This window comes from Carex rostrata, chromosome 28, assembly GCF_964058835.1.
Source record: "Carex rostrata chromosome 28, lpCarRost1.2, whole genome shotgun sequence".
In the NCBI taxonomy this organism is placed as follows: Eukaryota; Viridiplantae; Streptophyta; class Magnoliopsida; order Poales; family Cyperaceae; genus Carex; species Carex rostrata.
The window spans coordinates 6,777,608-6,798,520 of record NC_135945.1 but is presented as its reverse complement, the minus strand read 5'-3'; the positions used below and the strand labels follow the sequence as shown (position 1 = coordinate 6,798,520).

The 20,913-nt window shown below is 36.5% G+C and overlaps 2 protein-coding genes and 3 long non-coding RNA genes across 8 annotated transcripts in view; 3 read left to right on the top strand and 2 right to left on the bottom strand.

Moving 5' to 3' along the window:
- The first annotated feature begins 131 nt into the window (after positions 1-131).
- LOC144545784 (glutamate receptor 2.8-like) overlaps positions 132-20,913 on the top strand; it is a 38,500-nt gene continuing 17,718 nt past the window's right edge. The window contains exons 1-5 of one of the 2 annotated variants that reach the window (XM_078294353.1): positions 137-326; positions 2,232-3,550; positions 4,019-4,319; positions 4,470-4,873; positions 5,179-5,598. In XM_078294353.1, coding sequence (XP_078150479.1) covers positions 158-326; positions 2,232-3,550; positions 4,019-4,319; positions 4,470-4,873; positions 5,179-5,598 — 2,613 coding nt within the window. In that variant the 5' untranslated portion in view covers positions 137-157. Of the gene's footprint in view, positions 327-2,231; positions 3,551-4,018; positions 4,320-4,469; positions 4,874-5,178; positions 5,599-20,913 lie in introns of those variants that run through there. The other variant, XM_078294352.1, reaches the window with a different exon arrangement.
- LOC144545794 (uncharacterized) lies at positions 4,284-7,735 on the bottom strand. Of its 2 annotated transcripts, none has more exons than XR_013508585.1 (4): positions 7,583-7,735; positions 5,495-6,520; positions 5,153-5,414; positions 4,284-4,807 (listed from the first exon to the last, which is right to left on the bottom strand). It is a non-coding gene; the product is annotated as an uncharacterized LOC144545794 (long non-coding RNA). The 2 variants fall into 2 exon arrangements; XR_013508586.1 differs by lacking the exon at positions 7,583-7,735 and having other exon boundaries at positions 5,495-5,572; positions 6,360-6,566.
- LOC144545788 (uncharacterized) lies at positions 8,670-11,151 on the top strand. 2 transcript variants are annotated; one of them, XM_078294358.1, is made up of 4 exons: positions 8,670-9,057; positions 9,861-9,967; positions 10,052-10,313; positions 11,018-11,151. In XM_078294358.1, exons 2-4 carry the CDS (start codon positions 9,878-9,880, stop codon positions 11,149-11,151), a joined length of 486 nt encoding a protein of 161 aa, XP_078150484.1. In that variant the 5' UTR covers positions 8,670-9,057; positions 9,861-9,877. The 2 variants fall into 2 exon arrangements, with proteins under 2 accessions (XP_078150484.1, XP_078150483.1); XM_078294357.1 differs by lacking the exon at positions 8,670-9,057 and having other exon boundaries at positions 9,755-9,967.
- LOC144545795 (uncharacterized) lies at positions 9,617-11,022 on the bottom strand. The gene is made up of 2 exons (XR_013508587.1): positions 10,608-11,022; positions 9,617-10,287 (listed from the first exon to the last, which is right to left on the bottom strand). It is a non-coding gene; the product is annotated as an uncharacterized LOC144545795 (long non-coding RNA).
- LOC144545923 (uncharacterized) lies at positions 17,652-18,090 on the top strand. Its single transcript, XR_013508631.1, has 3 exons — positions 17,652-17,733; positions 17,850-17,901; positions 18,023-18,090. It is a non-coding gene; the product is annotated as an uncharacterized LOC144545923 (long non-coding RNA).

The window sequence follows — 20,913 nt, the reverse complement described above, 5'->3', positions numbered from 1 at the left end:
AAGTTATAATAAATAATACATGTGCATGCAGCCTACAAATAGAGAGGACAGACAGAAGATTGTACTATGTATTAAAATGGAGACACCAAATTCACTAATTTTTGTCCTCCATTTTATCTTATTTTCAGTTGCTACAGCTCAAAATTCAAACACACAGATGCCAATCGGGGTCATACTCGATTTGGACACCCTTTTCGGAAAAATGGCACAAACCAGCATTACAATGGCTTTGGAAGATTTCTACACAATACATTCGAATTATAGTACCAGACTTGTGCTCCACACCAGAGATTCCAACAAGGACAATCTCAAGGCTACATTAGCAGGTGACTGATCAACTTGTATAAATGTTCAATTATTTTTAGTGATTGTGTGAAATAGTATACTTCTATTTTGATGTAAAATATTCATAGTTTATAAAAATATATAGTCATCAAAATTGGTCATTCAATTCTGGTAAAAATAGTCAATGGTCATTCATAGTTAATAGGCAAACTAATTGTACAAAAATAAAAACCTTATTGAAATCCATTAGCCCATTTCTTGGCATGCTTCTGTCGCCGCAGCCCCATTTATTCTTTGTACATTAATTGTTTTCCCTATTCAAATTTAATCAGATAAACTGTAATTAAAAGATCAATTTGTTTCCCCATTTATTCTTTGTACATGGTTGATTATATATTGAAACATGGACCACTTCAGGCATATAGATTAGCAGAGACAACGAAACAAACAGAGGAATCCAATTTATTTCAAGGTGTATTGATTATATGTAACCACAGAAATAGTTACTTATAGCAAATAATTTAACCAATTTACTTTAAAGACACATCTGGTTGAGTTTCAACTGGTTGTTTGTTTCCTTGGGCCAAGATCAGTTTGGACCTGCAGTACACTATAACTCAATAACCAAGTTTAAACCTGCAATAGAGTATACAGTATACACAAGAGAAGGAAAAAACATTTAGCATAGTATTGTTTCTTGCATGAAACACCAGGCTTACCCGTAGATGACTTGGGCTTCATGGCTTGAGTACTCCACTTGTCATCATATACCCCGCCCAGGTCTAGCAAACATTGGTGCAATTGAGTTAATAAAAGAGGGAGCATTCTCATTACAGCAAAAAGTACTTTCTGTGACCGGAATTCCGGTCTCAGAAAGTAGTTGCGTCGGTCACAGACAATAAAACCGGTCGCTGATAGTTGATTCCGGTCGCTGAAAGTCCGGTCGCAGATGCTCTTCTGCTGACGTAAACGATCGCTGAATGACGTCAGCTGGTCGCTAATATTTTTTTCTACGACTAAAATTTTTTGGTCGCTGTTTTTTTTGCTGACGTCAGGAAATAGTTTCAGCAACCAAAGTAACGGTCGCTGAAAGTCAAAAACAGGTCGCTGAAAGTTTTCTGTCAGTTTTTTAAAATTTTTTTATTATTTAAATTTGCACCATTTAATAATTGGTACGACACGTACCAACATATAACATAAACATACGAACAAATTTAAACATAAACATCGATATATACAATACATAAATACAAAACATCGATACATACACATAATACAAGACATCGATACATAAAAAATAGATATAAACATAAATATCGGAAAACTGATAATATATCGATCAAACATAAACATCGAAATATCAAGTAATATATCGATCTAAATGTCTCATAACATAAATAGATAATCTAATAAAGTACCATAAACAAATAATCTAAATGTCAAGACAATGGCCGGCGGCGACGATTTTCGGTGGCTGGCGAGAGATGGGCTGGTGCGAGAGAACGAGGGGCTAGGGTGCTGTCGTCGACGGAGAGAGAAGGGTTTGGGCGCGCGCTAAGGGTACTGTTGTCGATTTTCGACACTGGCGCCTTATTTTTTTTCGCGAAAAAAACTTTCAGCGACCGACGCCTTCGTCGGTCGCAGATATGGTCGCTGAAAGTCATGGTCACCGTTGATTTTCGATTTTTTTGTTTTTAACAAAAACAACAATCTGCGACCGGCGTCAACACCAGTCATAGTAAAATAGTTCTGCTGTAGTGTCTGCCCCTTTATAGTGAACTGTTTTGAGAAAAGTACGTGCCTTTTATGCCCCCCCGAACCAAATCCCACAGTTAAATTCTATACCTTCTTTATCAACAAAACTAAAGTAGATCTCTTTTGATTTTTTTATTTAATTTTAAACTCCCTATAAAATTAGGATGTAAAATTCTTTAATCTTCTTGCAGCACTAGACTTGCTACAGAACAAGACGACTGAAGTCATCATTGGACCTCAGCAGTCCTCACAAGCTGTTATTGTCTCTGAAATCGGCAACACAAGTCACGTACCAGTAATTTCATTCTCAGCTACCAGCCCCACTCTTTCCTCCATACATTTGCCCTACTTTATTAGGACAACCATAAATGATGCAGCTCAGGTAAAAACCATTACCTCTCTCATCAAAGCCTATGGATGGCCAGAGGTAGTTCCAATCTACGAGGATACTCATTTTGGACGGGGCATTCTCCCCTTCCTTGCTGATGCCCTTGAAGAGATCAATGTGCGAATCCCTTACCATAGCTTTATATCAAAATTGTCAACCGATGCCCAAATTAAGCAAGAACTCTACAAGTTGCAGACCATGCAAACAATGGTTTTTGTAGTACACATGTCACCTTCCTTGGCCTCTAATCTATTTTTGAAGGCTAAAGAAATAGGTATGATGGGTGAAGGGTATGTATGGATTATGACAGATGGAGTGACAAACATGGTTGATTCCTTAAATGAAAGTGTTACCAGCGCAATGAAGGGGGCTCTAGGCATACGGCTATATGTACACAAGACTAACGAGTTGAATAACTTCACAACTAGATGGAAAATGAGATTTCATGAAGACAATCCCCAAGAAATGTCTAACGACCCTAGCATCTATGCATTATGGGCATATGATACCATCTACGCACTAGCAATGGCAGCTGAAAAAGTAGGGGTTCAAAATACCGAAATTGACAACTCTACAGCTCCTCCACCACTGCATGTTTTTCCCAAAGGACCACAACTTCTTGAGGCGATAACCAATATCAAGTTTCAAGGATTGAGTGGCAACTTTGAATTAGTCAACGGACAGTTGCAGTATTCTTCATTTGAAATAATTAACATTGTTGGAAGGGGAATAAGAGAAGTTGGATATTGGAGAGCGGGACAAGGATTATCAAGGGAAGTAGATAAAAGCAACAACAAGAGTTATTACTCAACATCACCTGGAGATTTAAATCCTGTTATCTGGCCAGGGGAAACAATTGTTGTGCCGAAGGGTTGGGGAATCCCAGTCAGTGGGACAAAATTACGTGTTGGAGTTAAAATGGGTCGAAATCCCCAGTTCATGAAGGTGGAGGTAGACCCTCAGACAAATGCAACAAGAGCAAGCGGGTACTCAGTTGATGTGTTTGAAGCAGCAGTAAAGCGATTGCCTTATGCAGTCCCATTCGAGTATGAACATTTCGGAGGGACATCTGGTGAAAGCTCACTCACCTACAATGATTTGGTCTATCAAGTTTATGTTGGGGTATGTATTTCCTTATGATATAGATAAATATTATTTTTATCACAAATAATATAATTAGTATTCTTACAACTGCTATTAATTTATAGTTAAATATGGTTGAGGCTTTTGCTAATGTACTTCGCACCTCAGTGGATATATATATAAGAATAAATCCATTTGACAAGTTAAATTTGTTCTAGACACTGATAAATTTGTACTGTATTTCTACTCTACTATATATCATGCATATTATTTGAGGCACTATCAAGTACCTACTGATAATTACAATTAGCGAACATTTTTTAATCAAGCAATGATGTATATGTCTGTGCCCTATCATCCATTATTTTTGTAGGACTCATTTATATACTTGCAATAATAAAAGTTAGCCTTCATTTTTTAACTTCTCTAACTTCTTTGATCTATGAACAATACTTGAAATTAAACACAAAATTACCTTTTGACTAAAGAAATTGCTTCCTCTTGCAGAAATACGACATAGTTATAGGGGACATTACAATAAGATACAACCGTACACGCTATGCTGACTTCTCAGTGCCATACACCGACTCAGGAATAGCAATGATTGTGCCAGTTAGGGATGCCGTAAAGAAAAGTACTTTCATTTTCTTAAAGCCATTAACTGCTAATCTATGGCTAGGATGCTTTGCGTTTTTTATCTACACAGGTTTCACCATATTGATACTAGAGCCAAATATTAGGTCTTCCCTCAAGGGTTCATTATCAGGATATCTTGGAACTATAGTGCATCTATCACTGTTTGGATATCGTAAGTACAAGTTTTTTTTTAATAGAAAAAGGTCTAAAAAATACCTACAGATTTTGTTTAATCTGAAAAGAACCGTTGAATCTATTGGCTACCATAATTAGTAGATCTATAATTAATTAACAAACTACTAATTTTGCAATTAAATTGCAGAAGAGAAGCTAAAGAGCAGCCTATCGAAGATAGTTGTTATAATATGGTTCTTCGTTCTCCTTGTCTTGGCGTCGAGTTATACTGCTAGTCTAACCTCCATGCTAACGGTACAACAGCTTCAACCAACAGTAACTGACATCTATGATATCCAAAGGAACGGTGAATATGTTGGATATAAAAGTGGTTCCTTTGTGGAGGGCTTGCTTCAGGAGCTCAATTTTGACAGATCAAAGATGAGAGGTTACTACCCCGAGGAATTTGCAGAGGCCCTTGAAAGAGGAAGTGCAAATGGTGGAGTTGCTGCAATTGTCCATGAAATACCATACATCAAATTGTTCCTAGCCAAAAATTGCAAGTCATATACTATGGTTGGACCGATTTACAAGACAGCAGGCTTTGGATTTGTAAGTTTAACATTAATTATTCATATTCATATGCAAGACACTAATTGCATCAACATGCTTACACATACAAAAAGTTGTTCCCAAAATGACAACAACAACCTGTAGTTAATTAAAGAAAGAATCCTTGATAATTAATAAGCATGTTATTGGGTCTCAGCAAATAAAAACCAAGAGTCAGTATTATTCAACACCATAATCTTATGTACCACTAAAACAAAGGAGCATTATTTTCATGTTCACTTTGTTCGTTAATCTTTAAATTATGGATACCATATTTACCTTTCCGATCTCCAATTTATGGACAGGCCTTTCCCAAGGGCTCTCCACTAGTCGCCGACATTTCAAGAGCAATCCTCAACATAACGGGTGGCAATGACATACTCCAAATTGAGAAGAAATGGATTGGAGACTCAAACTGCCTGAACAGTGGTAGTATCACCGTGGAGTCAAACAGCCTGAACTTTCTCAGCTTCTGGGGCCTTTTTCTCATCACAGGAGTTGTTTCCACTATCTGTCTACTAATATTTGCAACCATGTCACTCTGTAAAAAATGGCCAAAGAAGATTAACTCAATAAGAGTTGAACCAAACACTGATGAGATAATTGATATTGAAGCCTTACCTACTATGAGCCAAGAGGACGACCAAGTCGGTGATGCTGTTGGCATAGCACCTGCAGAAAGTGACACTGACACTTCACCTACAAATGCCAACACGATATCATGATCTGAATTTTTAATCTAGTTTATTTTTACAGGTTGTGCCAGCACTTCGGGCATTATCTGATGTAGTTATTGATAGTCGATAGGAAATGAGGATAGTAAAATTAATCCATTAGCTGGTTAGCTAGTATGTTTTAATGTAATAGATACGTGATCTGAATTTTTCAGATGTATACTTCTAGCAAGCCTATAAAAACTATACATAGTGGTTTAACTTTTAATTCTCTTCCAACCCAGAGAATCAAAGAAGTCACGAAGTTTACTAGTCATTTTCTTTCCTCCTATGATACCTCCTCATTGTTATAATGAATAATGTTTTGCGTCAGTGTCCCACGATGAAATGGCAGGATAAACAAGCAAGGGACATCCCAACACCATCCAACTATGCAAAGGTGCCTGCTATCAGTAAATAAAGCAGACTTGTATGGAGTCTAGTTTCTTGATTAGAGGTACACAACATAATCAGATACCCCATGACCAATTTGCCATTCTTGAAGTGGAAGAAAGATTACGTGACAATAGCTTAAATCAAGGCAGTGATCTCTTTGTATTGAGCCCTAACAAAAGATTGTTATTCTACAATGGTTGAAGATACAAATGCTGGCATGCAAATGCATATAAATTGTCAGTGAAAAGTGTATGATTTGCACTTAGACCTGACAATATGTCAAACAACTGATGGAAGTACAAATAAAAATAAAAAAGCAATAATGCACAACAGCTACTTGTCCTATTTACTCACCTCTCGATGCCAAAAAAGCATACCTGTATGTTTAGAAATCAGAGCATTCTTTGTTTCTTCATCAATTTTATTGTCACTGTGAGGTGAGGTTGCGTGCTCTAAAGAACCAACCTTATATCTGGGTTAGAACCACTTTTTCTAGTCTCTAAAACTCTTCTAAAGAGTAATGAAGCAGTTAACTGTCCTGAAATATAAAATGAAATAAGAACTTATAATTGAGGTTGGCATAGAAAAAAAAATGAATGACATCAAAAGAGAAATAAAATGTTTAATTTCCACTTTTCCATTGTCATAACAATCAAATTCCTAGCCTAGTATAGTCCCATCCTTTACTTTAAGAAAAAAAAAAAACCCACTGTCAACAGCTGTATGGATCTCCTTTACTTTAGTCAAATAAAACAAATAGGGGCTTCACAGGATACACGCTTAGTAGGTTAGTACATCAACGTCTATCATTTAAAGTAACTCGAGTACCCTACTAGTCTAGTACATCAAATATGCAACAGGTCTACATGCTACAGCTTCGCAGATACGAAAAAAACACAGAACCAGGAAAGGAATCGGTTCAGATCTGAAGAATCGGCCTAACTCGAACAAAAAATTGGTTAACTTGGCCAAGTCAATCCGGTTCAACCAATTTTTGATGAAAAAATGCTTGACGGGAAATAAATTTTGGCTCGGACCCGACCGGTACCGGTCCGACTTGGCCAAGTCAACTCGGACCTGGCTGATTTTCCAAGCCATCCATATAATGGTTGGGAAACCCTAGCTGGGCCACGCACCAAAGTGTTGCTTAATTGCACATTTGAGGGTAATGAGGAGGCTAAATTGGGTTAAGCTGAGTATAATTGAACAGCTCAATTTTTGTTTATCATCACATTTTAGGGAACCCCTATCACCGAATTTTGCAGAACACCAAATTGCAATAATTCCATATGTATACTATAAAAATATCAATTCCTACTGTAGCAACAAACTGCTATTTTTTCAAATAAGAATGTGCAGTAAAGTAAAAAGGTTTTCATAAAGAGAAGTTACAAGAGAAACTCAATTAGAGTAGCAGAACTTGCTGAGTAGCAGAACTAAACTGCTCTAATTGAGACCTTAAAATAAACCTGTTTGGATCCATCTCCAGTCTGTTGCATTCAGCATTCCTCAATGCACAACAATTGCTTATCCATAAATGAAATAAAATTCAGTTCGTTCTTCTAATCTAAATACCAGTAAGAAAATAACTTCTAAGTACCTTAGATCTATACTGATGCAGCCCCCTTCTCCAATGAACCCTCCAGAGAGAACCTCCAGCTCAATAATCCGAATCACCAATCTGTTGAATCTTCTTCTGTAAAAAACTGGAAAAAAATGTAGTCACTTTAAACCAGGAATGAGGATTCATTACTTAATTCTCTCCCGTAATTTTAATTTTTATTTCGCATTTAGCTAGAGAGGAGGAGGTGAGTTACTTGAGTCCGTATCCTCAGGTACCTGAGATAAAATCCAACAAAACAGACGGTCCAGATTAATCTAAGCTGATTCAAATTAGATCCGGTGCCTATTGAAGATATAGGGGTTTACTTTGAGATTCGTTCCAGGTAAAAAGAACGGTCTAGATTTGACACTTGCACATCTGGTACCATAGGGTGATACGGATTCGACTTTCGAGTTACTTGATAGAGAGCGAACCTCTGTAGACTGTAGTGGAGGTGAGTAGGTGGATAGGAGGAGGTGAGTTTTATCCTACGGGCCTTGTAAACACAAAAAAGGACAAATGAAGTTAGTACGATTGTTCTCCAAAAGGATTTGGAAGCCCATGGGCCTTGCATGTATGGGGAGAAACTGTATAGTTCCTACAAGCCCATTACGAATTTTTCTCCAATAGGATCTTCCCTGGCGGACGCTTCTGTTCTCTCGTCTCCGGCTCTCCGCCTCCGCTGTCTTGGAACTTGGGGCACGAGCGAGGTGGAGATCGTAACCACCACACTCACCTCTGCAGATTTCGCACTCTCCGCTACAACGAATTCTCTCTCTATCAAGTAACTCACAAATCACAATGCGACAAAATAAAAGAGATTGGTGACTAGGATTATCGAGCTAGAGGCATCTCTGGAGGCTTCATTGGAGAAGGGGCTGCATCTCTGAGAGTTGTGCTGCATCTGGGCTCAGACAGTATAGATTTAAGGTACTTCCAAAGTTCCTTTTTGTTGCTCTAATTGGGATTTTTGTGTAAATTTTCTTTATGATTTCTTACTTTAGGGCACTTTTTTTTTTTGTAAAAAGAGCCATTTGTTGCTATGTCAGTAATTTGACATACTTATAGTAAACTTATGCAATTTTTGCAATTAGGTAATCTGCAAAATTCGGTGAAAGAAGTTCCCAAAAATGTGATGATAAACCAAAATTGAGCTGTTCAATTAAACTCAACTTAACCCAATTCAACCTCATCACTACCCTCATATGTACAATTAAGCAAGCTTTGGTGCTTTGCCCAGCTAGGATTTCAGAACCGTTCCATGTCAACTTCAATCTTCAAGTTCTTATTTCATTTTATTTCAGGACAATCAACTGCTTTATTACTCTTTCAAAGAGTTTTAGTCTTTTAGAGGCTACAAAGTGGTTCTAACCCAGATATAAGGTCAGTTCGTCAGAGCATGCAAGCTCACCTCACAGTGACGATAAAATTGATGAAGAAACAAAGGATGCTCTGATTTTTCAACCAACCAGGTATGTTTTTTTGGCATCAAGAGACGAGTAAATAGAACAATTAGCTGTTGTGCATTATTGTTTTTTTTTCTTTTATTTGTACTTCCATCAGTTGCTTGACATATTATCAGGTCCTAAGTGCGAATCATACACTTGTCACTGACAATTTATATCCATTTCAGTGTCAGCATTTGTATCTACAAACATTGTAGAATCACAATATTTTGTTGGGGCTGAATACAAAGGGATCTCTGCCGCAATTCAGTTATTGTCCCGTAATCTCTCTTCCACTTGAAGAATGCATGCAAATTGGTCATGGGGCATCTCATTATGTTGCTATACCTCTAATCTCTCTTCCACTTGAAGAAACTAGACTCTGTATTAGTCTGCTTTATTGACCAGTAACAGTCACCTTTGCACAGTTGGATGGTGTTGGGATGTGCTTTGCTTGTTTATCCTGCCATCCTGGGACACTGAGGCAAAACATTTTTTCATCATGACAATGAGGGGGGCATTATAGGAGGAAAGCAAATGACTAGTAAACTTTGTGACTTCTTTGATTATCTGAGTTTAAAGAGAATTAAAGTTGAACAACTGTATATAGATTCTATAGGCTGACTAAAGAGAAGTTTACATCTGAAAATCTCAGTTCACATATATATTACATTAGAACATACTAGCTAACTAGCTACCGGATTACTTCTGCTATACTCATTTCATGTCAACTATCACCAACTACAAAAGAAAATGTTTGAATCTTCTGTTAATTAACATAGTTGCTTGTGCTCTGTTGATGCAACCTGTAAAAATGTACTATATTAAAGATTCAGATGATGATATCATGTTGGCATTCGTTGTTGAAGTGTTGGTGTCACTTTCAGCAGGTGATATAGCGACAGCATCACTGACTTGGTCTTCCTCTTGGTTCATGGTGGGTAAGGCTTCAATATCAATTTTCTCGTCAGTGCTTGTTTCAGGGCTCATTATGTTAATCTTGATTTGCCGATTTTTACAGAATGACATGGTTGCATATATTAGTAGACATATTGTGGAAACAACTCCTGTGATGAGAAAAAGCCCCCCGAAGTTGAGAAAGTTCAGGCTGTTTGACTCCACGGTGATGCTGCCACTATTCTCGCAGTTTGAGTCTCCTATCCATTTCTTCTCAATTTGCAGTATGTCATCTCCACCCGTTATGTTGAGGATTGCACTTGAAATGTCGGCAACTAGTGGAGAACCCTTGGTGAAAGCCTGTCCATCAATTGGAGACCGGGAAGGTAAATATGGTATCCATACTTGCTATGAGGATTAACAAACAAATTGAACATGGATGGTATAACAACTCTTGGCTTTAGTTCTTCCCTATTGGTAATTAAAGATTATGGTGTTGAAGAATACTGACTCTTGGTTTTTATCTGTTGAGCCACAATGCGATGCTTATTAAATATCAAGGATTCTTTCTTTGATTTGCTACAGGTTGTTGTCATCTTTGGATAACTTTTTTCTTGTGTAAGCATGTTCGTGCAATTAGTTTATAGCATAGGAAAATACATAATTAATGTTAAACTTACAAATCCAAAGCCTGCTGTCTTGTAAATTGGTCCAACCATGGTATATGACTTGCAATTTTTTTCAAGAAATAACTTCATGTAGGGTATTCAATTCGGATGTGCATGTTGAATGATATGGAAGCAATGAAATACAAGAGTGTTCAATTCGGATCCACTCTATACCATCCCATTAGTGAATTTTAATTTCTTGTCTTGTGGTACTTCATGTATAATTGCCTCTTGATTTTTTTAATAAACCTCTTTAATTACAAACTTGTTCATCGGGGGTAGGCAATAGCCCAGAAATGAATGGACCAAAATTATTATTCAAAATCCAGGGTTCGATAATTGCCTACCCCTGAAACTTTTTGGGTCTGCCCCTGGTCTCTAATTTTTGTTTTTTTGTTTTGTTTTTGCCTTGTATAACATAGCGGAGAGGATAGTGAGCAACTTCTCAAGAGTTACCTTCATTGTGGTTGTTCGTTGTTTTCATCTTGACAAGCAGCTACACTGCCAACTTGAGCTCGATGTTAACGGTGAAACAACTCAAACCATCTGTCTCTGATATCAATGACCTCAAAAATAGTGCAGCTAGTGTGGGATATCTGCAACATTCGTTTGTAAAGGATAATTTACTGAAGTTGGGGTTTGATAAGTTGAGGCTCCTGCCATTAAAATCGCCCCAGGAGTATGTCGAAGCATTGTCATGTGGCCGTGTTGCTGCCATTGTAGATGAGACTCCATACATTGAGGTGTTTATAAATGACCATTGTGATGGCTATGAAATGTCAAGCGAGATTTACAAGGCAGCCGGGTTTGGATTTGTGAGTCTGTCTCTTTATATAAAAACTCCTTGCATATTACTGTATTAAATTGGGACTTTCATGCTGGCCTTATATACTGGTTAAGCTATGTAGCAGTAACCCTCCTCTGATTTTGGGCCAACACAATGGAAATTGATCATAGAACCAAATAAAACTGAAAAGCATCCTAAATGTCAGTCAAGTCAATGAAAAACCGATAAAATTAATTGGAAAACTGCAGTGTACCTCCAGGTATAATTATTAATTGAATACTGTATGGGCTTCATTCATGGATGGTATGTACATTTGCAGATATTGGTAAAGAAACATATCTTATGGTTATAAATGTAACTTACTGGTAAAGAAACATATCTTATGGTTATAAATGTAACTTACTGGTAAAGAAACATATCTGGTACAGCAAGAATTCATACTTGTCAGCAATAATTATCTTATGGGTATAAAAGGAAAGATTGGTTGGATAGATGACACTTTCCTCCTTTGTTTTTGTTGTCAGAAAACAATTCAGTGTGCATCTAACATATCATATAATCATGCATAATTTTTCTGACTCTTACCTTTACCAAAATGTTTGCATTTAATTATTAGGCCTTTCCGAAAGGTTCAATGCTGGCTACTGATCTCTCAAAAGCAATACTGAAAATAACAGAGACTGGCCAGAGCACTTCTATACAACAAAAATGGTTTGACCAAAACCAGAATACTTGCTCATCTCGAGACAGCTCATTCTCACCAAAAAAAATCGGTTTGGACAATTTTGAAGGCCTATTTTGTATAACTGGTGCTATATCGGGCCTGTGTTGCATCATTTTTCTTATCATGTTTTACATCCAAAATAAGGATGAGTTGAGGCACATTGTAGCAAACAATACCTGGAGAACTTCACTGCATAAAATTTGGAAGTTCTTTTATGAAGCAGCTGATGAGACGAGCAATTCTTCTGGAGCATCTAGTGTGTTTGTGTAGGGAGAAAGTATTAGTTTGGTAAGTTACTTAGGTTTGTAGTCTAAATTCATTAGGATCACATAAGGTTAGGTTTAGAATTAAGTTACTAAGGTTTGTAGGGAGAAAGTATTAGTTTCAGCAGTATGCAGAGCATTTGCTTCTGTTTTTCATATCTTTTTCGTATTAACGTACCGGGCATGTCTATTCATTTTTCACACTTTCTTTGATACTATACGACATGAACAATATAAGGTGTAGGGAAACTACACCTTATAGACTATGCATTTTTCTATTAAGATTTACAAGCCGACAGCTTGGTATGGAGCCACAATGGAATGAGTCCCTTAATTGAATAGTTTGGAAGCACCTCACGTGCATAGTGCAATTCAGTTCGCATCAAACCAGATCTTGGTGCTGGAGCCTACAGTTGGCCAAGTCGAGAAGGAGGCATGGCATTAATAGGTTACATATGGACCAGGTTCGTTGAGAGATTGGAGCAAACAGTCGAACACCTTGCGTGCATTAAGTTGACGTAGGTGGTGTGTCTCCTTTGATATAATTCCCGGGTACTGGAGCGTAAAGTTGGCCAAGTCGAGAAGAAGGCGTGGCTCAGAAGTTAGTTACATAGGAATGAGGATCGTTGAGAGACTAGAGCAAACGGTCGAACACCTTACGTGCATTAAGTCGACCGAGGTGGTGTTGCTACTGCGACATAATTCCCGGGTGCTTTCATTTACAGCAAAACCAATCATGGGCTTCAGGCCCATGGGCTTCATCACGTTGCTTTCTTGTCAATAATGAAGTTTCATTTCAGCTATAAGATAAATCCACCTATGAGAGAGAAAAAAGAGACCTTGAAGAAATTTATTGGTTTCCGTAGTGGTATTGGATGTTACATTGATGATGTAAACCTGTTAACCCACGAGTGAGTATCCTCTGAGATCTCTCAACTTTTGCGTGACTAACGTGTTCGGTGCCTATTTGGGGGTGATGTATGGGGGTAAGTATTAGTGCTTTGAGATTCGTGCATAACGTATTTAAACGGTTGGGATTTTCCATAAAGTCACACAAATTTTGAGATATCTCAGGGTATACGAATTCTTAACCCACTGCGTTTTCATTTGCTTTGAACCAACATAACCCTTGACCTCTATTTATCACTATATATGCTCCCTAGTCCCTTCCTTTGTGATCCGACCTCATTAAATCTTTTTGCATTTCAGCTGAAAGGGCCTAATATTTTATTTAGAAATAATTCTACATGTATATCCAAAATTATTTGTACACACATGTATTTTACTGTTAAAAGTTGCATCAATTTTTTTTCTTAATTAAGATTAAACATATACAGAAAAAAAAAAATACGACAGACGGTTTGCATATTTTATAGTGAAGGAGCTACACAGAGTCGAGGAAAATACTTGCCTCTCACTAAAAAATAAAATTAAAAAATATTCTTCTATATTATATTTTATTCAGAAAATTGTAAAATTATAATCTCATCCCACATATACTCTTAATAAAAAATGTATACCTACTATGATTTTATTAAAAGGAGAACTAGAGTTAATTTTACATATTGTATAATACAGGAGCGTTATTTCCATAAATGGTAATGAACTAATGATTATAAGCCTGACGGAAACACGCGATCACATCATGTGGGATTGTATTTATGCGCAAAGATTTTGGAGAGGGCTCTTAGCCCAACACAATATGGCAATACGAGGGGAAGGAATTCGAGACATCTGGATTAAGGGGCTATGCAACCTTCCGCTGCATGAAAAAGTGCGATGGTCTATTGTTTGGGCAGTCGGCGCATGGGCACTTTGGCGGGACCGGAATAGAAGAGTTTTCTCTAACAAACAATGAATGGTACACTTCCTAGTAAATGCCGCGGCATTAGAGATAGGACAGTGGTGGGACCAAGTTTAGCAACTGTATTTTTTTTTTGATAAAAAGGCTGAGGAGTCTGTTTCATTACGAAACTGATAATATTACAGACTACTTGCTCAAAGAAACGACAGAGATTAAGGGGGTAAACATTCCCCAAAAGAAACTATAGTGATAACCAGCATCTCAAACAGAGAGAGAACAAAATGTAGTAAGAGTAATCTAGTACTAGAATAAAAAGAGGTAATGTTTTTGAAGTTATATGTTTTTGAAGTTATATGCTATGATAGTAGCACTGATTACTTTATATTCAGCTGGAGCACTTGGGTAGGAGGAGCCACTTGTACAGGAATGAGGTTGGTGTCCTGGGGCATCCATCTATTCAGCTCAGCATCTTCTGCAGCCAGACCTGTCCAATAGAGCATTGTTGTCATAATAGAGAGAATAATAGTTTTACCAGTAGAGCAAGGTTTATGTTCAAAACAAATCAGATTTCTTTGTTTCCAGATACACCAAGCTAGAGCCCCAAATGTGACTAAAAAGGAGTGTATTTACCTAGAAGGGAGAGCAACAGCAAAATGCATGATATCCTCAATGGAATTACAGTTAATAAAAAACTCTTGATAGTCCCCTAACCAGAACCAAATTTGTCTGACAAAGGGACATTGAATGAAAAGATAGTCTATTGTTTCTTCCAAATGGCAAAAATGACATAGAGTAGAACCTATCCAACCTTTGTCAATCAAATTGTCCTTAGTTAGGATTCTGTTTTGGGTCAAAAGCCACATGAATTTTTTTTATTTTTGCGGGTAGTTTGGTATTCCACCATACCATACAATTGTCTGGTTGGACCCCTCTAAATGTAAGGAAATTGTACAATGATTTAACAGTAAAGTTCTGGTGAGACTCCCTTGTCCAATGAAGAGTGTCATGGGGTTGAGTGGGGGAGAAGTTGCGGATGATGATGAGGAGCTCCTCCCAATCTCTGACATCAATTCCAGTGAGGGATCTTATAAAATGTAGCACCTAACCTTTAGTGAGAAGGACTTCTTGGAGGCCTACCTTAGGGTTGGAACAGACTTGGAATAGGTAATGGTAATACAGGGAGAGAGGACAAGACCCAAACCAGACATCATGCCAAAATCTAACATTGGTAGACAAACCAGGCACTAGTGGAAAAACTGGAATCAGGATCGGCCTATTTGGATCGGCTCTACGAACCAACCGATACTAATACCTATCTGGATCGGGTTTATTAATAAAACCGATACTAAAAGCTAATGAAAGCACAACATATGAACTAATTGGATCGATTCTTAGTTTAAAACCAATCCAGATAGTATCAGGATCGGTTCTAAGCTAAGAACCGATCCTCATACTTGATAATTAGGATCGGTTCTTAGCTTAGAACCGATCCAGATACTATCAGGATCGGTTCTTAGATAAGAACCAATCCTGATAGTGCATATTTAGCTTTTTCCAAAGTCTGATTCTTCATAGAATCATTTTTCTTTCCTCCTCATACCTCGCCTCCATTTCTTGGCGCAGCAGCTATCTTACTGGGCATTGATCATCTATCTCACTCTTCATTTTCTCAGGTTCATTAATTGATTGATCATCTCTTTTCTCAAGTTTGATGTTAGATATAGCACCATTTAGGCTCTATTCGGCTCATTTTATAAACCCTAATCTCTCTTTTAGGTTTTAATATATTTTATATTTCAAGCTTTTCTTTATATGTGAAGATGAGCACATTCATGCTATATATGAACTTTTGATATAACTATATTTGCACATGCATGCTATATATGAGCTTTTGATATATACCCATATATACCCTAGCATGCATCATATATATGTTATATATATATATACATCCCTTATTTTGGTTCCGATGGTTTAATTTTGTAGTTTGGCTATTATTGAGAGATTTGGTGCAGCGATCTTCATCTCACTCGGTATGGCATCTAAAAAAGTTGTAAGTACAACATAAAACTCATGTTTAATTAGTTTTGTGCATGAATGTGTATTTTGATAGCTAGAGTAAATGTATTTATATTAAGTATGTAGTTAGAGTAAATGTATTTATATTAAGTATGTAGCTAAAGTATTGTCTTATGAACTACAACCGCCTGATTAATGTTTTTAGGTCATGATACCCGTTCAAAATTAATCCATTAGGGATTAATTTTGAATAGTCCCCATTTTGGGACCGCTCTTTGAATACTTTGTCTCATTTAGGATGTGGCCACATGTTAGTCGTGTTTTAGCATTTAAGAAAATTTCGACAGCATTTCTTCTTATTAGTTCCCTGAATACTCGGGGAACTAAGGGGAAATGCTGTCGAAATTTTCTTAAATGCTAAAACACGACTAACATGTGGTCACTACTGAGACAAAGTATTCAAAGAGTGGGATAAGATGGTAACCCGGCCCCATGTAAGCCCTATATATTGTGAACAGAATTGAGTACCCCCAACCTTGTTCTTTATTAATTGTGTTTTATTATAATTGCAGATGGACCGCATTTGGATGTACGAAGCATCACGTCTATCTGATGAATATATGATAGGTGTCGAGGAATTTATCATAGTTGCTATGGAAGATATGACGAATAAGGGGAGTACACTGATGTCGTGTCATTGTCGTGATTGTAACAATGGTCAAAAATTTTGCAACCCGAACCAAGTAAGGAACCATTTAATCCGTCGTGGATTCAAGCAAGGATATAAGTGTTGGATATGGCAAAGAATTAGACGTTCCTGGAGGTCCGAAAGCAACGAGTCACTGCAAGGCATTTGATGGTATCAATTTTGGCAAGATGGGACGGACATTCAAGCAGCTTCGTGATCGGTTTTTGGAGCTAGATGGCAGTCCAATCGAAATCGATTCGCCGGTTGATCTTTTATGTTCAGATGACTCCATATGCGTCTATGCAGATGATTATGCGGCCTTGCTTACACCACGGGAGTGGCTCACTGTACCAGTTGTTCAGATCTGGATGTTGTGAGTTAATATTCGTAATAATTGTAGAATTTTAGTACTTGTAATTCAAATTTCACAAAATTGAGATCACATTTATGTCTTTATTTTGTAGGTATTGGCACAAATATCTCAAGGAGGAATATTCCGATGAGCAGGTTGGTTTCATGGACCCTAATCAAACGAATGCCAACATGTTGAATGATGACCGAGGACGTGTTCTTCAATACATAGGGAAAGCACTCCGAGAAAATCGGGACAAGAGATTGATCTTCATATCTTACCATCAGATGTTAGTGTTATATATATATATATATATATATATTCTAATTTTATTATATTTCTTTCAATTCATATAAATTGAATAATATGGCATGCTACAAACCTAACATGCAGAAATAATTGGATATTGGCCGTGCTTATGCCAAAAGAACGTGCATTGTACGTGTACGATTCCGATAAGAAGTGTAAAAGAATGCTAATGATCACTGCTGCTATCGAGGAGTAAGTGCCTTCCTAAATTTTACGTTTGTTTAGAATACTAATGATTTTATTATTATATTATCATTTTAAATATGTCTCGTAAGTACTGATTGTCCAATGTCTTCATATTTCAACAGCGTCTTCATGAGGGAAATGGGTACTTCTTTAACGGTTCGTAACGATTGCAAGGTAATAGTTTCTATTGCGATATGATTATAATGACCTAGATGCACACATTTGTGAATATACATACAAGCCATTTGTATGCTCGTAGTACAAACATTTTATTTTTTTGAAACTTGTTATATAGTGTCCACAACAACTAGCCGGTTGGGAATGTGCATATTATACCATGTTGCTCATGCAAGACATAATAAAGGAATTCCTCGATGTTTTTCCGCAATTAAAGGTATATATGCATTTATAAATTTTTCAAAAATAAGCATTGTTGCTTCAAATATAATAAAATACACAATTTAATTGTATATATATGCTCTTCTAAATTCTAAAAATGCATGATATTCCCGCTAAATATACGGTACAACGCTTGGCCGACTTTTGTCAAATGTGGGTCCAAATTTTGCTGAAAGAGATAAAGCCGAGAAGAAGTACAACAATTTAGGGTGTTTTATCCGAATTTGCATGAACATGAATTTTTGTAATAATTTAGGATGTGTATGATATATAATTAATTTAGAATGTGTTTTATTGATAATTAATTTAGGATGTGTTTTATTGATAATTTAGGATTGTGATAAATTAGCATGTTGGCCAGCTAAATAAATATGGAAGCTGGCCATTTAATAAAAAATATTTTTTTAAAATTCAATAAAGCATCAGGATCGGTTCTTAGCTAAGAAATCGACCCAGATAGCATTTTTTTATAAAAAAAAGACAAAACAACTATCAGGATCGGTTTTTACATAAGGACCGATCCTGATAGTTGTTTTCTGAATTTAAAAAAAAATTAATTAAAAATATACATCAAGATCGGTTCTACCGTAGAACCGATCCAGATAACTGATCCAGATAATTAGTTATCTGGATCGGTTCTACTGTAGAACCGATCGTAAATGTTAGTATCTGGATCGGTTCTTTACAACAACTGATCCAGAGACTAACTTTTAGGATCGGTTGATTAACCGATCCAGATTAATTTTTGTATCTGTAATGCCCTGGTCAGGATCGGTTGTATTTCAATACTAATATGGGTATATAACCGATCCTGATGTTATTTTTTCAACTAGTGAGGAGTGATGGTGAGACTGCAGTCTAATAATTGTTGGAGGGACATGATACTATCCCAGAAATGAGAGGGAGGGAGGTGGTAGACAGAGTAATTGATGATGAGAGAGGTTTTCCAAAGTCCTTGGTAGGAAGGATTTTTAAGCTTCCACAGCTATTTTGTAAGTAGAGCAATGTTCATATGGTCTAAGTTAAGAATTCCCAAACCTCTTTGTTTTTTGGGCATGCAAATAGTGGACCAATTAATCATAGCACATTTTTTCTTGTTAAATCCATAGCCTTGTCATAAGAACTATCTCCTAAGTCTATCAATTCTATCTAGTACTATGGAGGGAACTTTGAAAAGAGACAATTCATAGAGAAGGACAGAGGAAAGAGCAGAATTAAGCAGGGTCAATCTGCCTCCAATGGAAAGAAGCTGGCTTTTTCAGCTTTGAAATTTGTGGGATAATTTGTTGAGGAGGAAGTCCCAGTCTTTGATTGCTAATTTTTTGTCATGGAGTTTAGCAACTGTATATAAAGTATGAATTGTAATTTGAGATAGATATAGGAACTTTTGTAAATAAATTTTTTTATTATTAATATATTTATTGGTGTTCTCGCCAACCATCAAAAAAATAATAATACCTATTGATTTCCGTCCTTTAAAATTAGCTTAATTATTTTAGGTATTGTTGGGCGGACCCATGAGATTGGAAACAGACTTGAGATATGAATCAAATTAAACTATTTATTACTGTGCGCGTGGAAAAAAAATTGAGAACTGAATTTTTTTTCTTTCCACGCACACAGTAACTGCGCTAAACAGGAACTTATGGTCTTCGTTCTCTATTCAAAAGTCTTTGATTATGTGTCTTTCAGAGGTTTCACATCATCATGTGGAACTAGAATATTTCAATATATTATTAAAAAAATCTATCTATATTTCATAAATATCTATTTATTTGACAATTTTTCTTGTGCGATCATTATCAGCTGGCCCACTTGTTTGTCTCTTAAAGCTAATACATTGAACTAAATTACCAGAAGAAATTACATGATGCAACCGGAAATTGCCTTGAACCCCACAAACCGCGTAATATAACTCATAATTGAAAAAAATAACAATAATCAATAATTTGTAGATAGTGATGTTGTAATTTGGATTAATTAATTGGTCATGAGAATATATAGATAGGTACAGTGCGAATTTCTTAGATAAATTATCTAAGGTAACATAATATTTATGTTTGGATATGGACCGTCCAATCAAAATCTGCACGACTGTTAAAGTGGCTCTGCACGTTCTATCACGGATTGAATTGATCTGGAATCTGATCGGACGGTTGTAATCCAAGGAGAAATATTGTTTTACCTCAGAGGATATGGTTTCGGTACACTGCTTCGATCATGCCGAAGTTGATGTAAGTAGTACATAAAATCAACGCTTCTCAATTGACTTGGACCGGGTCTGATACTAATGTCAATTTATTGCCTGGAGAATTCTCTCCATTCTATTTGAAATGGAGAGTACTGCAAGAGAGTTTGTTACCAGCTACTGGAAAAAAAAAATGTATGTGACAAGTTAGCTACTGATGAAATTTGGAATTTTATTCATGAAATGTATATATTAATTAACCAAAGTTCTAGAGAAGAAAATTAAATTTCACGCATATATATATTTGAAATTTGCACATGAAATATTTCAATTGTTTAAATTTTTTTGTGAAAGCAGGAACTGCGGTCATGTTGTTAAACAAAAAATGTACAAAATTTATGATATCCAAAGTATTATAAACAACTAAAATAATGTGGCTTTACTCCTGAATTTTATTTAAATATTGTAAAATTATCTTTTTAGCAAATGATCTAGCCAATATATAGCTCAAGGGATGAGGAGGATGGAATATGGATGGGATTTTATAAAAATAGATCAGTTTTCTAAAATTAATTAATTAGCCGGGTCGCCTACAGGCT

What these genes read in the sequence shown, in the direction of transcription:
- LOC144545788 (XM_078294357.1), top strand. Translation starts at nt 9,755, where the DNA reads ATGTCAACTATCACCAACTACAAAAGAAAATGTTTGAATCTTCTGTTA. An exon ending in GGTCTTCCTCTTGGTTCATG is followed by an intron (nt 9,968 to 10,051) that starts GTGGGTAAGGCT and finishes CGATTTTTACAG; the next exon opens with AATGACATGGTTGCATATAT. An exon ending in ATCAATTGGAGACCGGGAAG is followed by an intron (nt 10,314 to 11,017) that starts GTAAATATGGTA and finishes TGTATAACATAG; the next exon opens with CGGAGAGGATAGTGAGCAAC.